At 62.2% G+C, this 25,194-nt stretch overlaps 1 protein-coding gene across 1 annotated transcript; it reads right to left on the reverse strand.

The window, feature by feature from the left end:
* Positions 1 to 1,735: 1,735 nt before the first annotated feature.
* On the reverse strand, positions 1,736 to 25,189 carry LOC136113836 (polyunsaturated fatty acid lipoxygenase ALOX8-like). The gene is made up of 14 exons (XM_071800113.1): positions 25,043 to 25,189; positions 22,053 to 22,223; positions 20,679 to 20,789; positions 17,368 to 17,432; positions 16,535 to 16,623; positions 13,245 to 13,489; positions 11,899 to 12,075; positions 9,395 to 9,589; positions 8,136 to 8,222; positions 6,638 to 6,807; positions 5,903 to 6,024; positions 4,779 to 4,879; positions 3,431 to 3,601; positions 1,736 to 1,915 (listed from the first exon to the last, which is right to left on the reverse strand). The coding sequence occupies exons 1-14, from the start codon at positions 25,187 to 25,189 to the stop codon at positions 1,736 to 1,738; spliced, it is 2,031 nt and encodes a 676-aa protein (XP_071656214.1).
* Positions 25,190 to 25,194: the final 5 nt, after the last annotated feature.

Consider the following 25,194-nt stretch of genomic DNA (forward strand, 5'->3'; position numbering starts at 1 on the left):
GGACATTGGGGGTATTGGAGTCATTGGGGGTATTGGGGTCATTGGGACATTGGGGACATTGGGGGCATTGGGGACATTGGGGGTATTGGAGTCATTGGGAGCATTGGGGACACTGGGGGCATTGGGGTCAATGGGGACACTGGGGACATTGGGAGGGTTTGGGGACACCTGGAGGGGTTGTGGACACCATGGGGACATTGGGGATGGTCAAAGGGTCTTGGGGACACATTGGTTGGGGTTGGGATGGAGAGTTGGGGACACCATGGGGACATTGGGGGCGATCCAATGGGGTTGGGGACGCATTGGTTGGGGTTGGGATGAGGGGTTGTGGACACCATGGGGACATTGGGGGTGATCCAATGGGGTTGGGGACACATTGGTTGAGGTTGGGATGGAGACTTGGGGACACCACGGGGACATTGGGGATGGTCAAAGGGTCTTTGGGACACATTGGTTGGGGTTGGGATGAGGGGTTGGGGACACCATGGGGACATTGGGGGTGATCCAATGGGGTTGGGGACACATTGGTTGGGGTTGGGGACACCATGGGGACATTGGGGATGGTCAAAGGGTCTTGGGGACACATTGGTTGGGGTTGGGATGGAGACTTGGGGACACCATGGGGACATTGAGGGTGATCCAATGGGGTTGGGGACACATTGGTTGGGGCTGGGATGACGGGTTGGGGACACCATGGGGACATTGGGGGTGATCCAATGGGGTTGGGGACACATTGGTTGGGGTTGGGATGATGGGTTGGGGACACCATGGGGACATTGGGGGTGATCCAATGGGGTTGGGGACACATTGGTTGGGGTTGGGATGACGGGTTGGGGACACCATGGGGACATTGGGGATGGTCAAAGGGTCTTGGGGACACATTGGTTGGGGTTGGGATGGAGACTTGGGGACACCATGGGGACATTGGGGGTGATCCAATAGGGTTGGGGACACATTGGTTGGGGTTGGGATGATGGGTTGGGGACACCATGGGGACATTGGGGGTGATCCAATGGGGTTGGGGACACATTGGTTGAGGTTGGGATGATGGGTTGGGGACACCATGGGGACATTGGGGGTGATCCAATGGGGTTGGGGACACATTGGTTGGGGTTGGGATGATGGGTTGGGGACACCATGGGGACATTGGGGGTGATCCAATGGGGTTGGGGACACATTGGTTGGGGTTGGGATGATGGGTTGGGGACACCATGGGGACATTGGGGGTGATCCAATGGGGTTGGGGACGCATTGGTTGGGGTTGGGATGGAGACTTGGGGACACCATGGGGACATTGGGGGTGATCCAATGGGGTTGGGGACACATTGGTTGGGGTTGGGATGATGGGTTGGGGACACCATGGGGACATTGGGGGTGATCCAATGGGGTTGGGGACGCATTGGTTGGGGTTGGGATGGAGACTTGGGGACACCATGGGGACATTGGGGGTGATCCAATGGGGTTGGGGACACATTGGTTGGGGTTGGGGACACCATGGGGACATTGGGGATGGTCAAAGGGTCTTGGGGACACATTGGTTGGGGTTGGGATGAAGGGGTTGGGGACACCATGGGGACATTGGGGGTGATCCAATGGGGTTGGGGACACATTGGTTGGGGTTGGGGACACCATGGGGACATTGGGGGCGATCCAAAGGGGGTTGACTGGGGCCATTCTCGGGGTGCGTTGGGGACACCACGGGGCCATTGTGGCCACCGGGGGGTGCCGTGTCCCCTCAGATGGCGACGCTCTCGGTGACGCGCGTGGGGTCCAGGTAGGGGTACGGCAGCTCCAGCCGCCGGTTCCGGTCCCCGATGCGGCGAGAAATGGCGGCCAAGCGGCGGCGGAAGCGACCAATCAGGCGCTGGGCGGCGGCCCCCGCCAGCAGCTCCGGGCAGCGGGACCCCAGGGGGCGCTGTGGGGCATGGGGGGTGGGTTATGGGGGGCCCGGATGCCTGGGTCCCTTTGGGGTCCAATTGGATGCCTGGGTCCCTTTGGGCTCCACCCAGACGCCTGGGTCCCATGGGGGTACACCCGAACGCCTGGGTCCCTCCCGAACGCCTGGGTCCCCTTCCTGAACTCCGGGGTCCCTCCCGAACTCCTGGGTCCTCCCTGAACTCCTGGGTCCCCCGAACTCCTGGGTCCCTCCCGAACTCCTGGGTCCCTCCAGACTCCTGGGTCCCCTCCCGAACTCCTGGGTCCCTCCCAAACTCCTGGGTCCCTCCCGAACTCCTGGGTCCCCTCCTGAACTCCGGGGTCCCTCCCGAACTCCTGGGTCCCCTCCTGAACTCCGGGGTCCCCTCCCGAACTCCTGGGTCCCCCCGAACTCCTGGGTCCCTCCCGAACTCCTGGGTCCCCCCGAACTCCTGGGTCCCTCCCTGAACTCCTGGGTCCCTCCCTGAACTCCTGGGTCCCCCCCAAACTCCTGGGTCCCTCGCGAACTCCTGGGTCCCTCCTGAACTCCTGGGTCCTCCCGAACTCCTGGGTCCCCTCCCGAACTCCTGGGTCCCCCCTGAACTCCTGGGTTCCCCCTGAACTCCTGGGTCCCTCCTGAACTCCTGGGTCCCTCCCAAACTCCTGGGTCCCTCCCGAACTCCTGGGTCCCCCCTGAACTCCTGGGTCCCTCCCGAACTCCTGGGTCCCTCCCGAACTCCTGGGTCCCCCCCGAACTCCTGGGTCCCTCCCGAACTCCTGGGTCCCTCCCGAACTCCTGGGTCCCCCCCGAACTCCTGGGTCCCCCTTGAACTCCTGGGTCCCTCCCGAACTCCTGGGTCCCCCTTGAAGTCCTGGGTCCCTCCCGAACTCCTGGGTCCCTCGCGAACTCCTGGGTCCCCTCCATGAACTCCTGGGTCCCCCCGAACTCCTGGGTCCCTCCCGAACTCCTGGGTCCCCTCCCAAACTCCTGGGTCCCCTCCCGAACCCCTGGGTCCCTCCCGAACTCCTGGGTCCCTCCCGAACTCCTGGGTCCCCCCTGAACTCCTGGGTCCCTCCCGAACTCCTGGGTCCCCTCCCAAACTCCTGGGTCCCCTCCCGAACCCCTGGGTCCCTCCCGAACTCCTGGGTCCCTCCCGAACTCCTGGGTCCCCCCCGAACTCCTGGGTCCCTCGCGAACTCCTGGGTCCCTTCCCGCACTCCATTGTCCCCTCCTGAACTCCTGGGTCCCCCTGAACTCCTGGGTCCCTCCCGAACTCCTGGGTCCCTCCCGAACTCCTGGGTCCCCCCTGAACTCCTGGGTCCCTCCCGAACTCCTGGGTCCCCCCCGAACTCCTGGGTCCCTCCCAAACTCCTGGGTCCCCCCTGAACTCCTGGGTCCTCCCTGAACTCCTGGGTCCCTCCCGAACTCCTGGGTCCCCCCGAACTCCTGGGTCCCTCCCGAACTCCTGTGTCCCCCCCCGAACTCCTGGGTCCCCCGGACGCCTGGGTCCCTCACCGGCTGCCCCCCCTCGTAGCTGACGACGCTCAGCAGGGCCAGCAGGGCGCCGGTGGCCGCGGGTGACGGGAGCGTCCCCAGGAAGCGCTGCTCGGTGGCCTCGGCCTTTGTCACCGGGGGGTCCCCCTGCAGGGTCCCCGGAGTGTTGGGCATCCAGGCGGCGAAGTCGTACTGGGGGACAACGGGGGGGGTCAGAGGGGACCCAGGCGTCCGGGTGTCCCCAACACCCACCACACGGCCCCGGCTCGATGTCACTCGGGTGCCACCAGGGTCACCCGGGGGTGTTGTCACCCCAACAAGTGGCTCCATGACCTCCATGGGGTCCCTTCACCCTCCGTGTGTCCCCAATGCCCCCATGGCCCTATGACCCCAAAGTCCCCAATGTCCCCAACAACCCCAATGCCCCCAATGACCCCAATGTCCCCAACAACCCCAATGTCCCCAATGCCCCCATTGACCCCAATGTCCCCATTGCCCCCAATGACCCCAATGCCCCCATTGCCCTCATTGCCCCCAATGTCCCCACTGTCCCCAATGTCCCAAACACCCCCAATGTCCCCAATGTCCCCAGTGTCCCCAATGCCCCCAATGCCCCCGTTGCCCCCAATGCCCTCATTGACCCCAATGTCCCCAATGTCCCCATCGACCTCACTGACCCCAATGCCCCCATTGACCCCATTGACCCCAATGCCCCCAATGTCCCCAGTGTCCCCAATGCCCCCAATATCCCCAATGCCCCCACTGCCCCCAATGCCCCCAATTTCCCCAATGTCACCAATGTCCCCAATGTCCCCATCGACCTCACTGACCCCAATGTCCCCAATGCCCCCATTGACCCCAATGCCCCCAATGTCCCCATCGACCCCACTGACCCCAATGCCCCCAATATCCCCAATGTCCCCATCGACCCCACTGACCCCAATGCCCCCAATATCCCCAATGTCACCAATGTCCCCAATGCCCCCATTGCCCCCAACGCCCCCAGTGTCCCCATTGCCCCCAATGTCCCCAATGCCCCCAATGTCCCCATTGCCCCCAATGTCCCCATTGACTCCAATGTCCCCAATGTCCCCATCAACCCCACTGACCCCAATTTTCCCAATGTCCCCAATGTCCCCAATGCCCCCATTGCCCTCAATGCCCCCAGTGTCCCCGTTGTCCCCAATGTCCCCAGTGTCCCCAATGTCCCCAACACCCCCAATGTTCCCCATTGTCCCCAATGTCCCCAGTGCCCCCAATGTCCCCATTGTCCCCAATGTTCCCCATTGCCCCCAATGTCCCCAATGCCCCCAATGTTCCCCATTGTCCCCAATGTCCCCAGTGCCCCCAATGTCCCCAATGTCCCCACCTGGCCGCTGTTCACAGCCGAGTGCCGGGCGGAGCAGCAGAACATGATCATGGTCGTGAACTTGACCAGGTCAGCGCGGGTCAGGAGCTGGGACGGGAAACCTGGTGACGTCACGATGACATCAGCGATGGCGTCAGCGGTGACATCACCCACGTGGGGTCCCCCACCCCACCCCCCCATGGTGTGAGCGGGGTCATCACGTTGTCAACTTGTGACGGGACCTTGACCGTGACCACGACGTGACCGTGATGACAGCCCCGATGTCACCGGGATGTCACCGCCACCGTCCCCATGGCCGCCCCCATCCCCATCGTGTGCCCTGATGGCCCCATGTCCCCAGATCCCCAAATCCCTATGTCCCCTTGTCCCCCGTCTCCACATCCCCATGTCCACCTGTCCCTACATCCCCATATCCCCATGTCCCCATATCCCCATGTCCCCATATCCCCCTGTACCCATGTCCCCATGTCCTCCTGTCCCCATATCCCCATGTCCCTATGTCCCCCTGTCCCCATGTCCCCATATCCCCAAGTCCCCATGTCCCCATATCCCCCTGTCCCCATATCCCCCTGTACCCATGTCCCCATGTCCCCCTGTCCCCATATCCCCCTGTCCCCATGTCCCCATATCCCCATAAGATCCTCCTGTCCCCATGTCCCCATGTCCTCCTGTCCCCATATCCCCATGTCTCTATGTCCCCCTGTCCCCATGTCCCTATATCCCTCTGTACCCATGTCCCCATGTCCCCCTGTCCCCATATCCCCCTGTCCCCATATCCCCATAAGATCCTCCTGTCCCCATGTCCCCATATCCCCATGTCCCCATGTCCCCATGTCCTCCTGTCCCCATATCCCCATGTCCCTATGTCCCCCTTTCCCCATGTCCCCATATCCCCATGTCCCCATGTCCCCATATCCCCCTGTCCCCATATCCCCAAGTCCCCATGTCCCCATATCCCCCTGTACCCATATCCCCCTGTCCTCATATCCTCATATCCCCATGTCCCCATATCCCCATATCCCCCTGTCCCCATGTCCCCATATCCCCCTGTCCCCATGTCCCCGTATCCCCATGTCCCCGTGTCCCCATATCCCCCCGATGTCCCCATGTCCCCTGTCCCCTACCTGACTGCTGGTTCCCCAGCACCGCGTATGTGAAGATGTCCCCCACCCAGCTCTGCAGCTCCTCGTCCTCGGCCACCTCCTTGTCACCGGGGTAGTGAAGTGACACCACCCCCTGCACCAGGCTGGGGACATGGGGACAGAGTGACACCAGCACTGTGCTCCCTGTCCCCAGTCCACCTGTCCCCATGTTCCCATATCCCCATGTCCCCCTGTCCCCATATTCCCATGTTCCCATATCCCATGTCCCCCTGTCCCCATGTCCCATGTCCCCATATCCCCCCATCCCCACATCTCCATGTCCCCCTGTCCCCATATCCCCCGTCCCCATATCCCAATGTCCCCATGTCCTCATGTCCCCCTGTCCCCATGTCCCATGTCCCCGTATCCCCCCATCCCCACATCCCCCTGTCCCCATATCCCCATGTTCAGATATCCAATGTCCCCCTGTCCCCATGTCCCCCTGTCCCCATGTCCCCATATCCCCATATCCCCCTGTCCCCCCATCCCCATGTCCCCCTGTCCCCATATCCCCCGTCCCCATATCCCCCGTCCCCATATCCCCATATCCCCATGTCCCCATGTCCCCATATCCCCCTGTCCCCCTGTCCCCATGTCCCATGTCCCCATATCCCCCTGTCTCCATGTCCCAATATCCCCATATTCCCCTGTCCCCACGTCCCCCTGTCCCCATATCCCATGTCCCACATCCCCATGTCCCATGTCCCCTGTCCCCACCTCTCCATGGCCGCCCAGATCTCCAGCGCGTCATCGCGATAGTGGTAGTTGGGGACAAGTGCCACCCCCCTGTCCTCGATGTCCTCGGGGACACACAGCTCCCGGTAGGTCAAGGACGCCGTCCCCCGGGCCACCAGCTCCAGTGTCCCCTCCCGCCCCACGGCCGTGGCCTGGGGACGTCACCACCCCCTCAGTGTCCCCTGTGGCCACCGGGGGCCACCCAGGGGACGAGGGGGTCACCAAGGGGACCCAGGTGCCATTGAGGGGACATGGGTGTCACCAAGGGGACCCAGGGGTGTCACCAAGGGGACACGAGGGTCTGGGTGTCACCAAGGGGACCCAGGTGTCCGGGTGCCACCATCAGGGGACCCAGGGGTTTGGGTGTCACCAAGGGGACATGGGGGTCTGGGTGTCACCAAGGGGGTCCCAGGGGTATAGGGGACATTGAGGGGACACGGGTGTCACCAAGGGGACGCAGGGGTGTCACCAAGGGGACCCAGGTGTCCGGGTGCCACCATCAGGGGACCCAGGGGTTTGGGTGTCACCAAGGGGACCCAGAGGTGTCACCAAGGGGACATGGGGGTCTGGGTGTCACCAAGGGGACCCAGGGGTATGGGGGACATTGAGGGGACACGAGTGTCACCAAGGGGACCCAGGGGTGTCACCAAGGGGACATGTGGGTCTGGGTGTCACCAAGGGGGCCACAGTGTCACCAAGGGTGACCCAGGGGTGTCCCCAAGTGGACATGGGGATCTGGGTGTCACCAAGGGGACCCAAGGGTGTCACCAAGGGGACATGAGGGTCTGGGTGTCACCAAGAGCACCCAAGGGTGTCACCAAGGGTGACCCAGGGGTGTCCTCAAGTGGACATGGGGGTCTGGGTGTCACTAAGGGGGATGTGAGTGCCATTGAGGGGACAGGGGTGTCACCAAGGGGACCTAGGGGTGTCACCAAAGGGGACCCAGGTGTCCAGGTGCCACAAAGGGGGTCCCGGGGATATTTGGGACATTGAGGGGACACGGGTGTCACCAAGGGGATCCAGGGTACAGGGGACATTGAGGGGACACGGGTGTCACCGAGGGGACCCAGGGTACAGGGGACATTGAGGGGACAGGGGTGTCACCAAGGGGAACCAGGGTACAGGGGACATTGAGGGGACACGGGTGTCACCAAGGGGAACCAGGGTACAGGGGACATTGAGGGGACACGGGTGTCACCAAGGGGACCCAGGGTACAGGGGACATTGAGGGGACACGGGTGTCACCGAGGGGACCCAGGGTACAGGGGACATTGAGGGGACACGGGTGTCACCGAGGGGACCCAGGGTACAGGGGACATTGAGGGGACAGGGGTGTCACCAAGGGGACCCAGGGTACAGGGGACATTGAGGGGACACGGGTGTCACCAAGGGGACCCAGGGTACAGGGGACATTGAGGGGACACGGGTGTCACCAAGGGGACCCAGGGTACAGGGGACATTGAGGGGACACGGGTGTCACCTGGTCAATGATGCCCCCGGGGTTGAGCAGCGACTCCCGCGCCAGGATGTTGATGTGGAAGGTGAAGCGGAAGTGGGGCAGGAGCAGCTGGGGACACAACGGGGACATAGGGGGCAATGGGGGTATTGGGGGCATTGGGGGCATTGGGGGCACTGGGGGCAATTGGGGACATTGGGGATGTTGGGATCAATGGGGGCATTTGGGGCATTGGGGGCAATGGGGGTATTGGGGGCATTGGGGTCAATGGGGGCATTGGGGGCATTGCGGCCATTGGGGGCAATGGAGACATTGGGGTCAATGGGGACATTGGGGACATCGAGGGCACTGAAGGCAATGGGGACATTGGGGACATCGGGGTCAATGGGGACATTGGGGGCATTGGAGGCAATGGGGACACTGGGGGCATTGGGGTCATTGAGGACAATGGGGGCAATGGGGGCAATGGGGATTTTAGGGACATTTGGGACATTGGGGACATTGGGGGCAATGGGGACATTGGGGGCATTGGAGGCAATGGGGACACTGGGGGCATTGGGGTCATTGAGGACAATGGGGGCAATGGGGGCAATGGGGATTTTAGGGACATTTGGGACATTGGGGGCAATGGGGACATTGGGGTTATTGGGGGCAATGGGGGCATTGGGGGCATTGGGGGCATTGAGGACAATGGGGGCAATGGGGGCAATGGGGATTTTAGGGGCATTTGGGACATTTGGGACATTGGGGGCAATGGGGACATTGGGGTCATCAGGGGCAATGGGGACAATGGGGATATTGGGGTCAATGGGGTCAATGGGGCCATTGGGTTCAGTGTGGGCACTGGGGACATTGGGGGCAATGGGGAACTTGGGGACAATGGGGGCATTGGGGTCAATGGGGTCAATAGGGTCATTGGGGTCAATGGGGACTTTAGGGGCATTTGGGATATTGGGGGCAACAGGGACATTGGGGTCATTGGGGGCAATGGGGGCATTGGGGGCATTGGGGTCAATGGGGGCATTGGGGGCATTGGGGTCAATGGGGTCAATAGGGGCATTGGGGACATTGGGGGCATTGGGGACATTGGGGGCATTGAGGACACTGGGGGCAATGGGGACATTGGGGACATTGGGGACATTGGGGTGCAGGATTTAGGGTGCGATTTTTGGGGTGCAATTTCAAGGTGCCGATTCTGGGGTGCACTTTGGGGTGCACCTTTCGGGTTGCAGTTTTCGGGGTTCACGTTTCGGGGTGCGCATTCGGGGGGCAGCTCGGGGTACCTGGTGTACGGGGTGAGCCCCGGGCAGGCGCTGGGTGGCCACGGCGAAGGTCTCGGCCAGGAAGTGGGTGCTGAGCAGGTGGGTGACGAGCTCGTGCTGCGTGAAGTGGGCGCCGCGCACCCACAGCTTGGCCAGCGCCCAGCACCAGGGGGCGTCCTGCGGCGTGAAGATGGGGACGCCGGGGTCCTGGGACAGCTGGGGGGACACGGGGACGTTGGGGTCAATGGGGGCGTTGGGGGCAATGGGGGCGTTGGGGACATTGGGGGCGTTGGGGTATTGGGGGCATTGGGGGTATTGGGGACATTGGGGTCATTGGGGGTATTGGAGACATTGGGGGCAATGGGGGCATTGGGGTCAATGGGGACAGTGGGGACATTGGGGTCATTGGGGGTATTGGAGACATTGGGGGCAATGGGGGCATTGGGGACTTTGGGAACATTGGGGTCATTGGAGACATTGGGGGCAGTGGGGACATGGGGACATTGGGGACATTGGGGTCAATGGGGACAGTGGGGACAATGGGGGCATGGGGGGCATTGGGGACGTTGGGGACATTGGGGTCAATGGGGGCAATGGGGCATTGGGGAAATCGGGGACATTGGGAGCATTGGGGGCAATGGGGACATTGGGGCAATGGGGACATTGAGAACACCGGGGGCATTGGGGGCAATGGGGGCAATGGGGACATTGGGGACGTTGGGGTCAATGGGGACACTGGGGTCAATGGGGGCGTTGGGGTCAATGGGAGCCAATGGGGCCAATGGGGGTGTTGGGGGCATTGGGGGCAATGGGGGCATCAGGGGGAATGGGGACATTGGGGTCAATGGGGGCGCTGGGGACATTGGGGTCATTGGGGGTATTGGAGTCATTGGGGGCAATGGGGGCATTGGGGACATTGGGGTCAATGGGGACAGTGAGGACATTGGGGTCAATGGGGGCACTGGGGCCAATGGGGACAGTGGGGACATTGGGGTCAATGGGGACATTGGGGTCAATGGGGGCGCTGGGGACATTGGGGTCATTGGGGGCATTGGGGTCAATGGGGACATTGGGGTCAAAGGGGGCGCTGGGGACATTGGGGTCATTGGGGGTATTGGAGACATTGGGGGCAATGGGGACATGGGGACATTGGGGACGTTGGGGTCAATGGGGACAGTGGGGATATTGGGGTCAATGGGGGCACTGGGGCCAATGGGGGCATTGGGGGCATTGGGGGCAATGGGGGCGTTGGGGGGAATGGGGACACTGGGGTCAATGGGGGCGCTGAGGACATTGGGGTCATTGGGGGTATTGGAGTCATTGGGGGCAATGGGGACATGGGGACATTGGGGACATTGGGGTCAATGGGGACATGGGGACATTGGGGACGTTGGGGTCAATGGGGACACTGGGGTCAACGGGGGCCAATGGGGCCAATGGGGGCGTTGGGGGCATTGGGGGCAATGGGGGCATCAGGGGGAATGGGGATATTGGGGTCAATGGGGGCGCTGGGGACATTGGGGTCATTGGGGGTATTGGAGTCATTGGGGGCAATGGGGGCATTGGGGACATTGGGGTCAATGGGGACAGTGGGGACATTGGGGTCAATGGGGGCACTGGGGCCAATGGGGACAGTGGGGACATTGGGGTCAATGGGGGCGCTGGGGACATTGGGGTCATTGGGGGCATTGGGGGGAATGGGGACATTGGGGTCAATGGGGGTGCTGGGGACATTGGGGTCATTGGGGGTATTGGAGACATTGGGTGCAATGGGGACATGGGGACATTGGGGACGTTGGGGTCAATGGGGACAGTGGGGATATTGGGGTCAATGGGGGCACTGGGGCCAATGGGGGCATTGGGGGCGTTGGGGGCAATGGGGGCATTGGGGACATTGGGGTCAATGGCGGTACTGGGGCCAATGGGGGCATTGGGGGTATTGGGGGCAATGGGGGCATCAGGGGGAATGGGGACATTGGGGTCAATGGGGGCACTGGGGACATTGGGGTCATTGGGGGTATTGGAGTCATTGGGGGCAATGGGGGCATTGGGACATTGGGGACATTGAGGTCAATGGGGACATTGGGGGCAATGGGGACATGGGGACATTGGGGACATTGAGGTCAATGGGGACGTTGGGGTCAATGGGGACACTGGGGTCAATGGGGGCACTGGGGCCAATGGGGGCATTGGGGTCAATGGGGGCAATGAGGACATTGGGGGCAATGGGGACATTGGGGGCATTGGTGACATTGAGGACATTGGGGGCATTGGGGAAATTGAGGGCAATGGGGTCAATGGGGGCATTGAGGACATTGGGGACATTGGGGACATTGGGGTCAATGGGGTCAATGGGGTTGTTGGTGACATTGGGGGCATGGGGGGCAATGGGGACATTGGGGACACTATGGGGATATAGAGGTACTGCGGGACATGGGGACAGGGGGACAGGGGGACAGGGGGACGGGGGACAGGGGGACATGGGGACATGGGGACATGAGGACACGTGGCCACGTGACCGGTACCTGGATGGCGATTGGCCGCAGCTCCCCTTGCGGGTTCAGCCACAGGAGACAAATGGCGGGGGCCACGTTCTGGGGGGCGCCCCCCAGAGGCCGCGTGTGGACACCGCGCAGCATGGCGTAGTCGGCAAGGAACAAGCGGCCCCCCTGCGCCGCCGGACGCCTGGGTCCCTCGGACGCCTGGGTCCCTCCCAGGGTCCAGGGATCCCCCACAAGACCCTCCCCAAACGCCTGGGTCCCCCACTCGAACTCCTGGGTCCTTCCCGAACTCCTGGGTCCCTCGGACACCTGGGTCCCTCCCAGGGTCCGGGGATCCCCCGCGAGATCCTCCCCTGATGCCTGGGTCCCTCCCGAACTCCTGGGTCCCTCCCGAACTCCTGGGTCCCTCCCCGAACTCCTGGGTCCCTCCCGAACTCCTGGGTCTCTCCTGAACTCCTGGGTCCCCTCCCGAACTCCTGGGTCCCCTCCCGAACTCCTGGGTCCCTCCCAAACTCCTGGGTCCCCCCCAAACTCCTGGATCCACCCGAACTCCTGGATCCACCCGAACTCCTGGGTCCCTCCCGAACTCCTGGGTCCCCCAGGCACCTGGGTCCCCCATGACCTCTATGAGCCCCCCACCCCATCCCAGACACTTGGGACCCCCCGAAACCCTTGGGGCCCCCACCCCTCCCCAAACTCCTGGGTCCCTCTTGAACTCCTGGGTCCCTCCCGAACTCCTGGGTCCCCCCCCGAACTCCTGGGTCCCTCCCGAACTCCTGGGTCCCTCCCGAACTCCTGGGTCCCTCCTTGACTCCTGGGTCCCTCCCAAACTCCTGGGTCCCCCCCGAACTCCTGGGTCCCCCCCGAACTCCTGGGTCCCCCCCCGAACTCCTGGGTCCCTCCCGAACTCCTGGGTCCCCCCCGAACTCCTGGGTCCCCCCAGACTCCTGGGTCCCTCCCAAACTCCTGGGTCCCTCCTTGACTCCTGGGTCCCCCCCCGAACTCCTGGGTCCCCCCCGAACTCCTGGGTCCCTCCTTGACTCCTGGGTCCCCCCCAAACTCCTGGGTCCCCTCCTGAACTCCTGGGTCCTTCCGGAACTCCTGGGTCCCTCCTTGACTCCTGGGTCCCCCTCCAAACTCCTGGGTCCACCCCTCGAACTCCTGGGTCCTCCCAGACTCCTGGGTCTCCCCTCCCGAACTCCTGGGTCCCTCCCGAACTCCTGGGTCCCTCCTTGATTCCTGGGTCCCCCGCCCAAACTCCTGGGTCCCCCCAGACTCCTGGGTCCCTCCCGAACTCCTGGGTCCCTCCCGAACTCCTGGGTCCCCCTGGAACTCCTGGGTCCCCCCCGAACTCCTGGGTCCCCCCTCACCTCCATCTCCCCCTGCAGGGAGGTGTGTGGCCCCAGGCTGGGCGCCACCATGCGTGGGGTGACGGGGAAGTTGGGGGGCAGGCGGTGGCAGCGGCGCAGCAGGACGGGGTTCACCCCGCTCAGGTACTGCGCCCCGAAAAACGCGTCGTCCCGCCAGTGCTGCAGCACGTACTCTGCGGGCCCGGACGCCTGGGTCCCTCGGACGCCTGGGTCCCTTTTGTCCCACCGCGGCGCCTCCCGGACGCCTGGGTCCCTCCCATGTTCCTCCCGAACTCTTGGGTCCCTCCCATGTTCCTCCCGAACTCCTGGGTCCCCCCATAGCCCCCCATGTTCCTCCTGGACTCCTGGGTCCCATGAATGCCTTTTGTCCCACCGTGGTCCCTCCCGAACTCCTGGGTCCCTCGGACGCCTGGGTCCCTTTCGTCCCACTGTGGCGCCTCCCGGACGCCTGGGTCCCTCCCATGTTCCTCCCGAACTCCTGGGTCCCCCCAGAGCCCCCCATGTTCCTCCCTAACTCCTGGGTCCCCCCATAGCTCCCCATGTTCCTCCCGAACTCCTGGGTCCCCCCATAGCTCCCCATGTTCCTCCCGAACTCCTGGGTCCCCCCATAGCCTCCCATGTTCCTCCCGAACTCCTGGGTCCCCCCATAGCCCGCCATGTTCCTCCCGAACTCCTGGGTCCCCCCATAGCCCCCCATGTTCCTCCCGAACTCCTGGGTCCCCCCATAGCCCCCCATGTTCCTCCCGAACTCCTGGGTCCCCCCATAGCTCCCCATGTTCCTCCCGAACTCCTGGGTCCCCCCATAGCCCCCCATGTTCCTCCCGAACTCCTGGGTCCCCCCATAGCCCCCCATGTTCCTCCCGAACTCCTGGGTCCCCCCATAGCCCCCCATGTTCCTCCCGAACTCCTGGGTCCCCCCATAGCCCCCCATGTTCCTCCCGAACTCCTGGGTCCCCCCATAGCCCCCCATGTTCCTCCCGAACTCCTGGGTCCCCCCATAGCCCCCCATGTTCCTCCCGAACTCCTGGGTCCCCCCATAGCTCCCCATGTTCCTCCCAAACTCCTGGGTCCCCCCATAGCCCCCCATGTTCCTCCCGAACTCCTGGGTCCCCCCATAGCCCCCCATGTTCCTCCCGAACTCCTGGGTCCCCCCATAGCCCCCCATGTTCCTCCCGAACTCCTGGGTCCCCCCATAGCCCCCCATGTTCCTCCCGAACTCCTGGGTCCCCCCATAGCCCCCCATGTTCCTCCCGAACTCCTGGGTCCCCCCATAGCCCCTCATGTTCCTCCCGAACTCCTGGGTCCCCCCATAGCCCCCCATGTTCCTCCCGAACTCCTGGGTCCCCCCATAGCCCCCCATGTTCCTCCCGAACTCCTGGGTCCCCCCATAGCCCCCCATGTTCCTCCCGAACTCCTGGGTCCCCTCATAGCTCCCCATGTTCCTCCCGAACTCCTGGGTCCCCCCATAGCCCCCCATGTTCCTCCCGAACTCCTGGGTCCCCCCATAGCCCCCCATGTTCCTCCCGAACTCCTGGGTCCCCTCATAGCTCCCCATGTTCCTCCCGAACTCCTGGGTCCCCCCATAGCCCCCCATGTTCCTCCCGAACTCCTGGGTCCCCCCATAGCCCCCCATGTTCCTCCCGAACTCCTGGGTCCCCCCATAGGCCCCCATGTTCCTCCCGAACTCCTGGGTCCCCCCATAGCCCCCCATGTTCCTCCCGAACTCCTGGGTCCCCTCATAGCTCCCCATGTTCCTCCCGAACTCCTGGGTCCCCCCATAGCCCCCCATGTTCCTCCCGAACTCCTGGGTCCCCCCATAGCCCCCCATGTTCCTCCCGAACTCCTGGGTCCCCCCATAGCCCCCCATGTTCCTCCCGAACTCCTGGGTCCCCTCATAGCTCCCCATGTTCCTCCCGAACTCCTGGGTCCCCCCATAGCCCCCCATGTTCCTCCCGAACTCCTGGGTCCCCCCATAGCCCCCCATGTTCCTCCCGAACTCCTGGGTCCCCCCATAGCCCCCCATGTTCCTCCCGAACTCCTGGGTCCCCCCATAGCCCCCCATGTTCCTCCCGAACGCCTGGGTCCCCCCATAGCCCCCCATGTTCCTCCCGAACTCCTGGGTCCCCCCATAGCCCCCCATGTTCCTCCCGAACTCCTGGGTCCCCCCATAGCCCCCCATGTTCCTCCCGAACTCCTGGGTCCCCCCATAGCCCCCCATGTTCCTCCCGGACTCCTGGGTCCCCCCATAGCCCCCCATGTTCCTCCCGAACTCCTGGGTCCCCCCCATAGCCCCCCATGTTCCTCCCGAACTCCTGGGTCCCCCCATAGCCCCCCATGTTCCTCCCGAACTCCTGGGTCCCCCCATAGCCCCCCATGTTCCTCCCGAACTCCTGGGTCCCCCCCATAGCCCCCCATGTTCCTCCCGAACTCCTGGGTCCCCCCATAGCCCCCCATGTTCCTCCCGAACTCCTGGGTCCCCCCATAGCCCCCCATGTTCCTCCCGAACTCCTGGGTCCCCCCATAGCCCCCCATGTTCCTCCCGAACTCCTGGGTCCCCCCATAGCCCCCTATGTTCCTCCCGAACTCCTGGGTCCCCCCATAGCCCCCCATGTTCCTCCCGAACTCCTGGGTCCCCCATAGCCCCCCATGTTCCTCCCGAACTCCTGGGTCCCCCCATAGCCCCCCATGTTCCTCCCGAACTCCTGGGTCCCCCCATAGCCCCCCATGTTCCTCCCGAACTCCTGGGTCCCCCCATAGCCCCCCATGTTCCTCCCGAACTCCTGGGTCCCCCCATAGCCCCCCATGTTCCTCCCGAACTCCTGGGTCCCCCCATAGCCCCCCATGTTCCTCCCGAACTCCTGGGTCCCCCCATAGCCCCCCATGTTCCTCCCGAACTCCTGGGTCCCCCCATAGCCCCCCATGTTCCTCCCGGACTCCTGGGTCCCCCCATAGCCCCCCATGTTCCTCCCGAACTCCTGGGTCCCCCCATAGCCCCCCATGTTCCTCCCGAACGCCTGGGTCCCCCCATAGCCCCCCATGTTCCTCCCGGACTCCTGGGTCCCCCCCATGTACCTCCCACTCGGATGCCTGGGTCCCTCGGACGCCTGGGTCCCTTTTGTCCCACTGTGGCCCCTCCCGGACGCCTGGGTCCCTCCCATGTTCCTCTCGAACTCCTGGGTTCCCCCCCAACACCTCAGTCCCCCAGGTCCTGAACACCTGGGTCCCTCGGACGCCTGGGTCCCTCGGACGCCTGGGTCCCTCCCGGACGCCTGGGTCCCTCCTGCACCCACCTGCTATGGGGGTCCCGGGTTTCCCCAACGCTTCATGAAGCTCCTCAAAGCTCTTCCAGGAGGCGCCGCAGCGACGGAACCGGAATTGCCTGGGGACATTGGGGACATTGGGGACATTGGGGACATTGGGGGCATTGGGGACATTGGGGACATTGGGGTCAATGGGGGCATTGGGGACATTGGGGGCAATGGGGGCATTGGGGTCAATGGGGGCATTGGGGACATTGGGGGCAATGGGCTCATTTGGGACATGGGGACATTGGGACATTGGGGGCACTGGGGGCAACGGGGTCAATGGGGGCATTGGGGACATTGGGGACATTGGGGGCATTGGGGTCAATGGGGGCATTGGGGACATTGGGACATTGTGGGCAATGGGGACATTGGGGGCATTGGGGGCATTTGGGACATTGGGACATTGGGACATTGGGGGCACTGGGGGCAATGGGGTCAATGGAGGCATTGGGGACATTGGGGACATTGGGGTCATTGGGGGCATTGGTGGCACTGGGAACACTTGGGACAATGGGGACATTGGTGGCATTGGGGACATCGGGGACATTGGGGGCAATGGGGACATTGGGACATGGGGACAGGGGGACAGGGGTACAGGGGGACATGGGGACAGGGGGACATGGGGACATGGGGACAGGGGTACAGGGGGACATGGGGACAGGGGGACATGGGGACATGGGGACAGGGGGACAGGGGGACAGGGAGACAGGGGTACAGGGGGACATGGGGACATGGGGACATGGGGACATGGGGATATGGGGACAGGGGGACATGGGGATATGGGGACAGGGGGACACGGGGACATCGGTGACACTGACGCCGCAGCCGCCCGGGCGATGATGTTGACGCGGTGGCCGATGGGAAAGGCCAAACTGGGCGGCAACTGGGGCCAAACTGGTGAAACTGGTGCGGGCGGGGGGCGGGGCCAGGGGCAGAGGGCGGGGCGGAGCGCGCGGAGCCGCCAGGGCCAGCAGGGGGCGTACGAGGCAAACCTGCAACCAGTATAAACCAGTATGAACTAGTACGAACCAGTGTGAACCAGTATAAACCAGTATAAACACATATAAACCAGTATGAACCCATATAAACCAATTTGAACCCATATATACCAGTATGGAGCACTACAGACCATTATGGACCAGTATGGACCAGTGGGCCCCCCCCTCTAGTGCTCCCAGTATAAACCACTATGAACCAGTATAAACCAGTATGGAGCACTACGGACCATTATGGGCCAGTATGAACCCATATAAACCAGTATGGAGCACTACGGACCATTATGGACCAGTATGGGCCAGTGGACCCTCCCCTCTACTGCTCCCAGTATAAACCAGTATGAACCAGTATAAACCCATATAAACCAGTATGGAGCACTACGGACCATTATGGACCAGTATGGGCCAGTGGACCCTCCCCTCTACTGCTCCCAGTATAAACCAGTATGAACCAGTATAAACCCATATAAACCAGTTTGGGGCACTACAGACCATTATGGAGCACTACGGACCATTATGGACCAGTATGGACCAGGGAACCCACCCCTTCCAGTGCTCCCAGTACAAACCAATATGAACCAGTATAAACCAGTATGAACCAGTATAAACCCATATAAACCAGTATAAGCCCATATAAACCAGTATAACCCCACATAAACCACTACAAACCCATATAAACCAGTATGGAGCACTACAGACCATTATGGACCAGTATGGACCAGTGGACCCCCCCCTCCAGTGCTCCCAGTACAAACCAGTTACCCCCAGTGACCACCCAGTTCCTCCCAGTTCCCCCCCAGTCCCTCCAAATCCCTTTCCAGTCCCCTCCAGTTCCCTCCCAGCCCTTCCCAGTATATCCCAGTCCCCTCCCACCCCCTCCCAGTATAAACCAGTATAAACCAGTATAAACCAGTATAACGCACTGGAATGCCTCCCTCCGCTCCTCTCGCTCCTTCTGTCTCAGCTGCAGCAGCTGCGGGATCCGCGCGGCCTCCAGGGGGGTCCGGGCTGGGGAGATACTGGGATGTACTGGGATGTACTGGGATGTACTGGGATGGACTGGGAGGGACTGGGAGAGAACTGGGAGGAGAGTGGGAGGGACTGAGAGGCACTGGGAGAGACTGGGAGGTAACTGGGGGGAATTGGGAGGGACTGGGATATACTGGGAGGGAACTGGGGTGGGACTGGTTTATACTGGGATATACTGGGAGGGACTGGGATGGGACTGGGGAGGTCACTGGGAGGTAACTGGGGGGAACTGGGAGGGACTGGGATATACTGGGAGGGAAGTGGGGCAGGACTGGTTTATACTGGGAGATACTGGGATGGACTGGGAGGGACTGGGGGAACTGGGATGCACTGGGAGGGACTGGGGGAACTGGGGAGGACTGGGAGGGACTGGGATGCACTGGGAGGGAATGGAAGGGAACTGGGGGGGGAATGATTTATACTGGGATACACTGGGAGGGACTGGGGTGTCACTGGGAGGGAATGGGAGGGAACTGGAGGGGACTGGTTTATACTGGGAGGGATTGGGAGGGAAGTGGAGGGGGAATGATTTATACTGGGATATACTGGGAGGGACTGGGGGGTAACTGGGGGGAATTGGGAGGGACTGGGATATACTGGGAGGGAATGGAAAGGAACTGGGGTGGGACTGGTTTATACTGGGATGTACTGGGAGGGACTGGGAGGGACTGGAGGGGAACTGGGGGATCACTGGGAGGTAACTGAAGGGAATTGGGAGGGACTGGGATATACTGGGAGGGAACTGGAGGGGGACTGGTTTATACTGGGATATACTGGGAGGGACTGGGAGGGAACTGGGAGGGGTTGGGAGGGACTGGGATGCACTGGGAGGGAATGGAAGGGAACTGGGGTGGGACTGGTTTATACTGGGATATACTGGGAGGGACTGGGATGGAATGGGAGGGAACTGGGAGGGACTGGGATGGACTGGGAGGAACTGGAAGAGAGTGGGATGGAACTGGGAGGGACTGGAGGGAACTGGGAAGGACTGGGAGGGACTGGGATATACTGGGAGGGACTGGGAGGGAACTGGGAGGGACTGGGGGGCACTGGTTTATACTGGGATATACTGGGAGGGACTGGGATGGAATGGGAGGGAACTGGGAGGGACTGGGATGGACTGGGAGGAACTGGAAGAGAGTGGGATGGAACTGGGAGGGAACTGGGAGGGACTGGAGGGAACTGGGAAGGACTGGGAGGGACTGGGATATACTGGGAGGGACTGGGAGGGAACTGGGAGGGACTGGGGGGCACTGGGAGGGACTGGGAGGGACTGGGAGGGAACTGGGAGGGACTGGGGGACACTGGGAGGGACTGGGAGGGACTGGGGGGCACTGGGATGAACTGGGATGGACTGGGGGAACTGGGAGGGACTGGGATGCGCTGGAAAGGACTGGGAGGGACTGGGGGGCACTGGGAGGCACTGGGAAGGACTGGGAGTCCCCATTGTCCCCATTGTCACCTGTCCCCTCGTGCAGGTCGGTGCAGCCACTGCCCAGCCAGCGGTGACAGGGGAAGGTGGCGCTGGGGACGTCACTGGTGTCCCCAGTGGTGTCACCATCGGTGTCCCCAACGGTGTCACCAGTGTCCCCAATGGTGTCTCCAGTGGTGTCATTGGTGTCCCCAATGGTGTCCACAGTGTCCCCAGTGGTGTCACTGGTGTCCCCAGTGGTGTCATTGGTGTCCCCAGTGGTGTCATTGGTGTCCCCAGTGTCACCATCATTGTCCCCAGTGGTGTCATTGGTGTCCCCAGTGGTGTCATTGGTGTCCCCAGTGTCACCATCATTGTCCCCAGTGGTGTCATTGGTGTCCCCAGTGTTCCCAGTGCTCCCAATGTCCCCAATGCCCCCAATGTCCCCAGTATTACCAGTGTCCCCAATGCCCCCATTGCCCCCAATGTCCCCAATGTCCCCAATGTCCCCAATGCCCCCATTGCCCCCATTGCCCCCATTGCCCCCAATGTCCCCAATGCCCCCATTGCCCCCATTGCCCCCAATGTCCCCAATGCCCCCATTGCCCCCATTGCCCCCAATGTCCCCAATGCCCCCAATGACCTCAATGCCCCCATTGTCCCCATTGTCCCCAAGGGGCCCGGTGACAGTGACCCGTTCCAGGAGCCAATGGTCGGGCACCAGTGACACCAGCGGCTCCGTGTGGACGCGCAGCAGCAGGAGGGGACCCAGGGGACACGGGGACGTCACCGAGGCCACCAGGGTCTGTGGGACACAGGGACAGGGGTCACCCCAGTGGCAACCAGTGTAAACCAGTATAAACCAGTCACCCCCAGTGTCAACCAGCGTCAACCAGTCCCTACCAGCCCATCCCAGTATCAACCAGTACCAACCAGTATCAACCAATAGTCCCTCCCAGTATCAACCAGTGTCAACCAGTCCATCCCAGTATCAACCAGTACCAACCAGTATCAACCAGTATCAACCAGTCCCTCCCAGTATCAACCAGTGTCAACCAGTCCCTCCCAGTGTCAACCAGTGCCTCCAAGTATCAAACGGTCACTCCCAGTATAAACCGGTCCCTTCCAGTCCATCCCAGTCCCTCCCAGTATAAACCAATCCCGTCCAGTCCCTCCCAGTATATACCAGTCCCTCCCAGTGCCCCCAGTCCCTCCCGGTCTGTCCCAATATAAACCAGTCCCCCCCAGTCCCTCCCAGTATGAATCAGACCCTCCCAGTTTCCCTCAGTCCATTCCAGTCCCTCCCAGTCCGTCCCAATATAAACCAGTCCCTCCCAGTATAAACCAGTCCCTCCCACTTCCTCTCCCAGTCCCTTCCAGTACCTTCCAGTCCATCCCAGTCCCCTCCCAGTATCCCCCACTTTGATTCCAGTCCCATCCCAATCCATCCCAGTTCCCTCCCAATCCCTTCCCAGTCCTTCCCAGTCCATCCCAGTCCCTCCCACTTCCTCTCCCAGTCCCCTCCCAGTTCCCTCCCAGTCCCTCCCAGTCCATCCCAGTTCCCTCCCAGTCCATCCCAGTCCCTCCGAGTCCCCCCCCAGTCCCTCCCAATCCCATCCCAGTATATCCCATTCCCCTTAGTCCCATCCCAGTCCCTCCCAGTCTCCCCCAGTCCCTCCCAGTTTCCTCCCAGTCCCTCCCAGTTCCTCCCAGTCCCTCCGAGTCCCTCCCAGTCAATCCCAGTCCAACCCAGTTCCTTCCAGTCCATCCCAGTCCCCCCCAGTCTCTCCCAATCCCTCACAGTCCCCCCCAGTCCCTCCCAGTATATCCCAGTCCCCCCAGTCCTCTCCCAGTCCCTCCCAGTCTCCCCCAGTCCCTCCCAGTTCCCTCCCAGTCTCCCCCAGTCCCTCCCAGTCCATCCCAGTCCCTCCCAGTCCCTCCCAGTCCCCCCCAGTCCCTCCCAGTCCCTCCCAGTTCCTCCCAGTCCATCCCAGCCTCCCCCCAGTCCCTCCCAGTATATCCCAGTATATCCCAGTCCCTCCCAGTCCCCCCAGTTCCCCTCACTCACCGTCCCCGGGCGCAGCTGCTGCTGGGGCCAGCGCAGGTGACAGGGGCCGCTTTGTCCCTCTGTCCCCACCAAGGTCAAGGTCACGGTCGCCAGGGTCCCCCCGCCCCACTCCGTCCCCGTTGTCACCCGCAGCCGGTACCGCACCGGCCCCTCCCCGGACGCCTGGGTCCCCTTGGGGACATCGGGGTCACCCGCGGGTGACGGGGTCCCCGAGGGGACAACGGGAGGTGATGGGGATGCCAGGGTCCTTCTGGGGTACTCCTGGGTCCTTTGGGGCACTCCTGGGTTCCTGGGGTACTCCCGGGTCCTTTGGGGTGCTCCTGGGTCTCTGGGGTACTCCTGGGTCCTTCTGGGGTACTCTGGGGTTCCTGGGGAACTCCTGGGTTCCTGGGGTACTCCTGGGTCCTTTGGGGCACTCCTGGGTTCCTGGGGAACTCCTGGGTTCCTGGGGAACTCCTGGGTCCTTGGGGAGCTCCTGGGTCCTTCTGGGGCACTCCTGGGTCCTTCTGGGGCACTCCTGGGTTCCTGGGGAACTCCTGGGTTCCTGGGGCACTCCTGGGTTCCTGGGGTACTCCTGGGTCCTTTGGGGTGCTCCTGGGTCTCTGGGGTACTCCTGGGTCCTTCTGGGGTACTCCTGGGTCCTTTGGGGCACTCCTGGGTCTCTGGGGTACTCCTGGGTCCTTCTGGGGCACTCCTGGGTTCCTGGGCAACTCCTGGGTTCCTGGGGTACTCCTGGGTTTCTGGGGCACTCCTGGGTCCTTGGGGAGCTCCTGGGTCCCTTGAATTCTTTGGGGCACTCCTGGGTCCCTCAGGGTCTTCTGGGGTACTCCCAGGTCCTTGGGGTACTCCTGGGTCCCTTGAAGTCTTTGGGGCACTCCTGGGTCTTCTGGGGTACTCCTGGGTCCCTTGGGGCACTCCTGGGTCCTTTGGAGTCTTTGGGTCACTCTTGGGTCTTCTGGGGCACTCCTGGGTCCCTTGGGGTACTCTTGGGTCCTCTGGACACTCCTGGGTCCCAGTCCCGCCCCAGTACTTCCCAGTTCCTCCCAGTTCCCAGCCTGAGCATTCCTGGGTTCCCTCCCAGTTACACCAGTAAGACCAGTTCCAGCTGCTGGTGGCGCGACCCTTGGCCCAATTACAGCCCAGTTGCATCCCAGTTGCATCCCAGTTGCACAACTGGGGTCGGGCCCCGCCCCAGCTCCATCCCAGTTCAGTCCCAGTTACATCCCAGTTGCACAACTGGGGTTGGGGCCCCACCCCAGTTCCATCCCAGTTCACCCCAGTTCAATCCCAGTTCATCTCAATTCACCCCAGTTCCATCCCAGTTCACCCCAGTTCAATCCCAGTTACATTCCAGTTCATCCCAATTCACCCCAGTTCACCCCAGTTTCATCCCAGTTCAATCCCGGTTCACCCCAGTTCCATCCCAGTTGCACAACTGGGGTTGGGACCCCACCCCAGTTCAGCCCAGTTCAGCCCAGTTCATACCAGTTACATTCCAGTCACATTCCAGTCACATCCCAGTTCATCCCAGTTCACCCCATTCAATTCCAGTTCCATCCCAGTTCAATCCCAGTTACATTCCAGTTCACCCCAGTTCATCCCAATTCACCCGAGTTTCATTCCAGTTCCATCCCAGTTCACCCCAGTTCCATCCCAGTTGCACAACGGGGGTTGGGCCCCCACCCCAGTACATCCCAGTTCACCCCAGTTCCATCCCAGTTCATCCCAATTCATCCCAATTCACCCCCGTTCCACCCCAGTTTATCCCAGTTCACCCCAGTTCCATCCCAGTTCACCCCAATTCACCACAGCTCCATCCCAGTTGCACAACTGGGGTTGGGCCCCCACCCCAGTTCACCCCAGTTCACCCCAGTTCATACCAGTTACATTCCAGTCATACCCCAGTTCCATCCCAGTTGCAACACTGGGGCTGGGCCCCCACCCCAGTACATCCCAGTCCATCCCAGTTCACCCCAACCACATCCCAGTTCATCCCAGTTCCATTCCAGTCCCATCCCAGTTCACCCCAGTCCCATCCCAGTTCACCCCAGTTCCGCCCCAGCTCCATCCCAGTTCATCTCAGTTCACCCCAATTCATCCCAGTTCCATCCCAGTTCATCCCAGTTCACCCCAGTTCCATCCCAGTTCATCCCAGTTCACCCCAGTCCACCCCAATTCATCCCAGTTCACCCCAATTCACCTCAGTTCACCCCAGTCCATCCCAGTTCATCCCAGTTCCATCCCAGTTCACCCCAGCCCGCCCCAATTCACCCCAGTTCACCCCAGTTCACCCCAATTCACCCCAGTTCACCCCAGTCCACCCCAGTTCACCCCAATTCACCTCAGTTCACCCCAGTCCATCCCAGTTCACCCCAGTTCACCCCAGTCCACCCCAATTCATCCCAGTTCACCCCAATTCACCCCAGTTCACCCCAGTCCACCCCAATTCATCCCAGTTCACCCCAATTCACCCCAGTTCACCCCAGTCCATCCCAGTTCACCCCAGTTCACTCCAATTCACCCCAGTTCACCCCAGTCCATCCCAGTTCACCCCAGTTCACTCCAATTCACCCCAGTTCACCCCAGTCCATCCCAGTTCACCCCAGTTCACTCCAATTCACCCCAGTTCACCCCAGTCCATCCCAGTTCACCCCAGTGCCATCCCAGTTCCATCCCAGTTCCATCCCAATCCAACCCAGTTCATCCCAGTTCACCCCAGGTCCATCCCAGTTCATCCCAGTTCACACCACTTCACCCCAATTCACCGCAGTTCACCCCAGTCCATCCCAGTTCACCCCAGTTCACACCAGTCCACCCCAATTCATCCCAGTTCACCCCAGTTCACCCCAATTCACCCCAGTCCATCCCAGTTCACCCCAGTTCCATCCCAGTCCATCCCAGTTCACCCCAGTCCGTCCCAGTTCACCCCAGTTCCATCCCAGCTCCATCCCAGTTCACCCCAGTTCCATCCCAGTTCATCCCAATCCAACCCAGTTCCATCCCAACCATGATCCACTTTGGGGGTGGAGCTTATCCATCTGCCCAATCAGCTTCCACTTGGGGGGCGGAGCCAATTCCAGCCGCCCAATCAGCGGCCGTTCCCACCCGGGGGCGGGTTCTTTTTTGCATTGGACCATTTCCC

Source organism: Patagioenas fasciata, chromosome 29 (assembly GCF_037038585.1).
Source record: "Patagioenas fasciata isolate bPatFas1 chromosome 29, bPatFas1.hap1, whole genome shotgun sequence".
NCBI lineage: Eukaryota > Metazoa > Chordata > Aves > Columbiformes > Columbidae > Patagioenas > Patagioenas fasciata.

Excerpts from the sequence above, each read along its gene's own strand:
- LOC136113836 (XM_071800113.1), bottom strand. The coding sequence starts at position 25,189 with ATGGTCCAATGCAAAAAAGAACCCGCCCCCGGGTGGGAACGGCCGCTG. Across the intron at positions 6,025-6,637 it reads ATCTGGGCGGCCATGGAGAG|CCTGGTGCAGGGGGTGGTGT; the intron begins GTGGGGACAGGG and ends CCATGTCCCCAG. Across the intron at positions 1,916-3,430 it reads GCTACGAGGGGGGGCAGCCG|CGCCCCCTGGGGTCCCGCTG; the intron begins GTGAGGGACCCA and ends CATGCCCCACAG.